This window comes from Coregonus clupeaformis, unplaced genomic scaffold (genome assembly GCF_020615455.1).
Source record: "Coregonus clupeaformis isolate EN_2021a unplaced genomic scaffold, ASM2061545v1 scaf2281, whole genome shotgun sequence".
NCBI classification, from domain to species: Eukaryota; Metazoa; Chordata; class Actinopteri; order Salmoniformes; family Salmonidae; genus Coregonus; species Coregonus clupeaformis.
Window position 1 is genome coordinate 27496 of NW_025535735.1, and position 6829 is coordinate 34324.

A 6829-nucleotide genomic window follows, 5' to 3' on the forward strand; every position below is an offset into this window, starting at 1 on the left:
ATTGCCTGTCAGAAAACAATGACATTTATTTTTCTATACTTTTTTTCATTATAAAAATATATGTGGGTGTATAAAACATTTTTTAATGGAGAACGTCAGTGAATCATATATCATGAATTGAAAAAACAGAGTGGGCCTAAATCGTTTGATCCATTTTGGGCACTTTCTTAGGTAACTAACCTGATGCGCTATAAAAGCACTGAGAGCAACACATCTAATTCCGTTTCAGCACAAAGTTTGAAGGTGCGTAACTGTGTCAGTTACATGTTTCACTTCTTTAATAACAAACACTTTATCCATAGGCAATTGACACATCAAATGTGTCAAATTAATCGGTTACATGTTTTTATGTGAGAAGAGGGCGTTTCCCATGCCAATAAATGCCATGTTCCAATCAACTGGGAACTCGGAAAAATACAGGTCAAATCGTGGCGTCAGTGATCTTCAGGTCGGAAAGTCGGAGCTCTAGAAAGAGGCCCGATTTCCCGAGTTGGATGACCGTTCAAATCGATTTTTCCCAGTCGGAGCTCGTTTTTTTTTCCCGAGTTCCCAGTTGTTTTGAACGCGGCAAAAGCCCCATCGAATGGAATTGAGTGACGTATATCTCATGCGACGATTGAGCTGAGTCGAAGGGACTCCTCCACGTTGTGACGTCAATAAGAAGCGACCGTGAGCAGGCCTACGAAATCAACACACAAACATAGGACGGGGAATAGGGTTTGTTGTCTTTTTGTTTGTTTATAATCAATTTGATTAAACGCAATGCCGAAAGTGAAGAGGAGCAGGAAGCCACCTCCGGATGGCTGGGAGTTGATTGAACCGACCTTGGACGAACTAGACCAAAAGATGAGAGAAGGTAATTTAGCTAGCCACCTAGCTAGCTAACTCCGCCCGTACCAAACGAGGCTCCGCTAACATCCTTGCCCACACAATGTTGACATTTAGTTAGCTAGGGTATTCAACCAGTACTTATGATGTTAGCTATATTACCAATCTGTTGTATGAATCTGACTTGGATCATTCCTGTTTTTATTGTATGACGAGCTGTGACTAACTAACTTCTCCATACCGAATGAGGCTGCGCGTACAGCCAGATGTCTACCCCTGTTTGCGTTAAGTTTATGCGCCCTTGTCTGTATGTTATCTTTTTTTGGATTGCGTGTTATTGTTCAGATAGCTCGAAAATCAAGGCCAAAATGTTGACGTTAGATAGCTAGTTTCTAAGTAACTACACTGAACAAAAAATATAAACGCAACATGCAACAATTTCAAAGATTTTACTGAGTTACATTTACATTTTAGTCATTTAGCAGACGCTCTTATCCAGAGCGACTTACAGTTAGTGAATACATATTATTATTCATACTGGCCCCCCCCGTGGGAAACGAACCCACAACCCTGGCATTGCAAACGCCATGCTCTATCAACTGAGCTACATCCCCTGCCGGCCATTCCCTCCCCTACCCTGGACGACGCTGGGCCAATTGTGCGCCGCCCATGAGTCTCCTGGTCGCGGCCGGCTGCGACAGAGCCTGGATTCGAACCAGGATCTCTAGTGGCACAGCTAGCACTGCGATGCAGTGCCTTAGACCACTGCGCCACTCGGGAGACGGAGTTACAGTTAATATAAGGAAATCCTTCAATTGAAATAAATCAATCAGGCCCCAATCTGTGGATTACACATGACTGGGAATACAGATATGAATCTGTTAGTCACAGATACCTTAAAAGTTACAGCTGTGAATCAGAAAACCAGTCAGTATCTGGTGTGACCACCATTTGCCTCATGCAGCGCAACACATCTCCTTCACATAGCGTTTCAGGCTGTTGATTATGGCCTGTGGAATGTTGTCCCACTCCTCTTCAATGGCTGTGCTAAATATTGACGGGAACTGGAACACGCTGTCATACACGTCGATCCAGAGCATCCCGAACATGCTCAATGGGTGACACGTCTGGTGAGTATGCAGGCCATAGAAGAACTGGGACATTTTCAGCTTCCAGGAATTGTGTACAGATCCTTGCGACATGGGGCCGTTCATTATCATGCTGAAACATGAGGTGATGGCGGCGGATGAATGGCACGACAATGGGCTTCAGGATCTCATCATGGTATCTGTGCATTCAAATTGACATCGATAAAATGCAATTGTGTTCGTTGTCCATAGGTTATGCCTGCCCATACCATAACCCCACCGCCACCATGGGGCACTCTGTTCAAAACGTTGACATCAGCAAACCGCTCGCCCACACGACGCCATCTGGCCGGAACAGATGAAACCGGGATTCATCCATGAAGAGTACATTTCTCCAGCGTGTCAGTGTCCATTGAAGGTGAGCATTTGCCCACTGAAGTCGGTTACGACGCCGAACTGCAGTCAGGTCAAGACCCTGGTGAGGACGACGAGCACGCAGATGAGCTTCCCTGAGACGGTTTCTGACAGGTTGGGCAGAAATTCTTCGGTTGTGCAAAACCCACAGTTTCATCAGCTCTCTGGGTGGCTGGTCTCAGACGATCCTGCAGGTGAAGAAGCCGGATGTGGAGGTCCTGGGCTGGTGTGGTTTGCGGTGGTGAAGCTGGTTGGATATAATGCCAAATTCTCTAAAACGACGGAGGCCGCTTATGGTAGAGAAATGAACATTCAATTCTCTGTCAACAGCTCTGGTGGACATTCCTGCAGTCAGCATGCAAATTGCACCCTCCCTCAACTAGAGACATCTGTGGCGTTGTGTTGTGACAAAACTGCATCTCATTTTTAGTGGCCTTTTATTGTCCCCAGCATGAGGTGCACCTGTGTAATGATCATGCTGTTTAATCAGCTTCTTGATATGCCACAACTGTCAGGTGGATGGATTATCTTGGCAAAGGAGAAATGCTCACTAACAGGGATGTAAACTAATTTTGTGCACAACATTTGAGAGAAATAAGCTTTTTGTGCGTATGGAACATTTCTGGCTTTTTGTATTTTATTTCAGCTCATGAAACATGGGACCAACACTTTTACATGCTGCGTTTATATTGTTGTTCAGTTTAGCTAGTTTAGGGTAATCAACCAGCCAACTAGTCGCTAATTAGCTAGCTACAATGTTTAATCTTGGATTATTCCTGTTTGTATTGTGTTTATGATGAGCTGTGACTGTCTCCTTCCAGCCGAGACGGAGCCTCACGAGGGAAAGCGGAAGGTGGAGTCCCTGTGGCCGATATTCAGACTGCATCATCAGCGGAGCCGATATATCTTCGACCTGTTCTACAAGAGGAAGGCCATCAGCAGAGGTGCAGTAGTAACCTCCAAGACAGGGTTTAATGTTAGGTTGGGTTATTTTAGGTGAGGTATAATGCTCTTTCTGTGTGTGTCTGTGTGTGTGTGTAGAGCTTTATGACTACTGTATAAAGGAGAGTTATGCTGATAAGAACCTGATAGCTAAGTGGAAGAAGCAGGGATATGAGAACCTGTGCTGCCTCCGCTGCATCCAGACACGAGACACCAACTTTGGAACCAACTGCATCTGTAGAGTCCCCAAGAGCAAACTGGAAGTGGTGAGTACTGCAACACTCTAGTACTGCAACACTCTAGTACTGCGACACACTAGTACTGCAACATTCTAGTACTGCGACACACTAGTACTGCAACACTCTAGTACTGCGACACACTAGTACTGCAACATTCTAGTACTGCAACACACTAGTACTGCAACACACTAGGACTGCAACACACTAGTACTGCGACACACTAGTACTGCGACACACTAGTACTGCGACACACTAGTACTGCGACACACTAGTACTGCGACACACTAGTACTGCGACACACTAGTACTGCGACACTCTAGTACTGCGACACTCTAGTACTGCGACACTCTAGTACTGCATCACACTAGTACTGCGACACTCTAGTACTGCATCACACTAGTACTGCATCACACTAGTACTGCAACACACTAGTACTGCATCACACTAGTACTGCATCACACTAGTACTGCAACACACTAGTACTGCAACACACTAGTACTGCAACACACTAGTACTGCAACACACTAGTACTGCAACACACTAGTACTGCATCACACTAGTACTGCATCACACTAGTACTGCATCACACTAGTACTGCATCACACTAGTACTGCAACACACTAGTACTGCGACACGATAGTACTGCATCACTCTAGTCTGTTAACCCTTCTCTGTTTCCTCCCCCCAGTCTGTTAACCCTTCTGTGTTTCCTCCCCCCCAGTCTGTTAACCCTTCTGTGTTTCCCCCCAGTCTGGTAACCCCTCTGTTTCCCCCTCAGTCTGTTAACCCCTCTGTTTCCCCCCAGTCTGTTAACCCGTCTCTGTTTCTTCCCCCAGTCTGTTAACCCGTCTCTGTTTCCTCCCCCAGTCTGTTAACCCTTCTGTGTTTCCTCCCCCAGTCTGTTAACCCTTCTCTGTTTCCTCCCCCAGTCTGTTAACCCTTCTCTGTTTCCTCCCCCCAGTCTGTTAACCCTTCTCTGTTTCCCCCCCCCCAGTCTGGTAACCCGTCTCTGTTTCTTCCCCCCAGTCTGTTAACCCTTCTGTGTTTCCTCCCCCAGTCTGTTAACCCTTCTGTGTTTCCTCCCCCCCAGTCTGGTAACCCCTCTGTGTTTTTCTCCCCCCGCAGTCTGTAAACCCCTCTGTTTCCCCCCCCTCCCCCCAGTCTGTTAACCCTCTGTTTCTCCCCCCAAGTCTGTTAACCCCTGCCTGTCTGTCTCTCTACAGGGGAGGATAATCGAGTGTACCCACTGTGGCTGCCGAGGCTGCTCCGGCTGAATCGTCAGGATCACCTGGCTAGTCTACTCTGGATCGTCTAGTCAGGTCTAGATCACCTGGCTGTTTTGCTCTGGATCGTCTAGTCTGGCCTGGCTGTTCTGCTCTGGATCGTCTTGTCAGGTCTTTTCTACGGGACATCAGGGCTCATCTACTCCACCTTTGTGCTTCGCTACCCTGGAGAGGCGTCCGATCTCGAATACACCCCTGCTCTCTATCCCCTGCTCCCTATCGGGGGGGTAGGGGTGGGTTTGTGATTGGCCGTGGGTTATTGTTCCAGCTGTTTAGTACACGTGGTGGTCATTTATAAAGTGCTATTGAACCTCATTTACAATGAAGAGGGCCGGGAGGGGGGTTGGCAGCTTTTTGCTGTTGAAACATGTCATTGCTTTGAACCTGATGATTCTTGTTTTATTTGTACCTTATAATTTTAATAAAACTCTTGTTAAATAAATAATGCTGTCTTTGTGTGTGTGTGTGTGTCACGGGCGAGATCTGAACCACGGTCTCCCATGGGATAAACCAAAATCCTTGACCGTGAGCCCAAGAGGAAATTTGAATTCACATGGCACGGCAGCCTCAACGGACCGTGAACCAGACCAAATCTCTGCCGTCGGGGGAGTAGTGTCTGGATGAGTTCTGAGACCGTGAACCAGACTCTCGCGTCTCCCTTAACAACATCTCTTCTAAGTCTCCCTAACATCCTCTCTAAAAAAACAAAAAACATATTCTACATTTCTCGTCTCTAACAACCACTTCATATGTTCTTAGTCTCTAACAACATCTCTTCTAGTCTCTCTAACTACCTGTGGTGTAAAGTACTTCAGTAAAAATACTTTAAAGTACTACTTACAGTTGAAGTCGGAAGTTTACATACACCTTAGCCAAATACAGTTTTTCACAATTCCTGACATTTAGTCCTAGTAAAAATTCCCTGTCTTAGGTCAGTTAGGATCACCGCTTTATTTTAAGAATGTGAAATGTCAGAATAATAGTATTTATTTATTTCATCACATTCCCAGTGGGTCAGAAGTTTACATACACGCAATTAGTATTTGGTAGCATTGCCTTTAAATTGTTTAACTTCTGTCAAATGTTTCGGGGAGCCTTCCACAAGCTTCCCACAATAAGTTTGGTGAATTTTGGCCCATTCCTCCTGACAGAGCTGGTGTAACTGAGTCAGGTTTGTAGGCCTCCTTGCTCGCACACGCTTTTTCAGTTCTGCCCACACATTTTCTATAGGATTGAGGTCAGGGCTTTGTGATGGCCACTCCAATACCTTGACTTTGTTGTCCTTAAGCCATTTTGCCACAACTTTGGAAGTATGCTTGGGGTCATTGTCCATTTGGAAGACCCATTTGCGACCAAACTTTAACTTCCTGACTGATGTCTTGAGATGTTGCTTCAATATATCCACTATTTTCCTTCCTGATGATGCCATCTATTTTGTGAAGTGCACCAGTCCTCCTGCAGCAAAGCACCCCCACAGCATGATGCTGCCACCCCCGTGCTTCACGGTTGGGATGGTGTTCTTCGGCTTGCAAGCTCCCCCTTTTTCCTCCAAACATAACGATGGTCATTATGGCCAAACAGTTCTATTTTTGTTTCATCAGACCAGAGGACATTTCTCCAAAAAGTATGATCTTTGTCCCCATGTGCAGTTGCAAACCGTAGTCTGGCTTTTTTATGGCGGTTTTGGAGCAGTGGCTTCTTCCTTTGCTGAGCGGCCTTTCAGGTTATGTCGATATAGGACTCGTTTTACTGTGGATATAGATACTTTTGTACCTGTTTCCTCCAGCATCTTCACAAGGTCCTTTGCTGTTGTTCTGGGATTGATTTGCACTTTTCGCACCAAAGTACGTTCATCTCTAGGAGACAGAACGTGTCTCCTTCCTGAGCGGTATGACGGCTGCGTGGTCCCATGGTGTAAATACTTGCGTACTATTGTTTGTACAGATGAACGTGGTACCTTCAGGCGTTTGGAAATTGCTCCCAAGGATGAACCAGACTTGTGGAGGTCTACACATTTTTTTTTTAGTTTGAAGGT

At 45.9% G+C, this 6829-nt stretch overlaps 1 protein-coding gene across 1 annotated transcript; it reads left to right on the forward strand.

Annotated features, from left to right (window-relative positions):
- The first annotated feature begins 590 nt into the window (after positions 1-590).
- On the forward strand, positions 591-5239 carry LOC121555971 (protein BUD31 homolog). Its single transcript, XM_045219331.1, has 4 exons — positions 591-856; positions 3152-3274; positions 3372-3538; positions 4735-5239. The coding sequence occupies exons 1-4, from the start codon at positions 763-765 to the stop codon at positions 4783-4785; spliced, it is 435 nt and encodes a 144-aa protein (XP_045075266.1). The 5' UTR covers positions 591-762; the 3' UTR covers positions 4786-5239.
- Positions 5240-6829: the final 1590 nt, after the last annotated feature.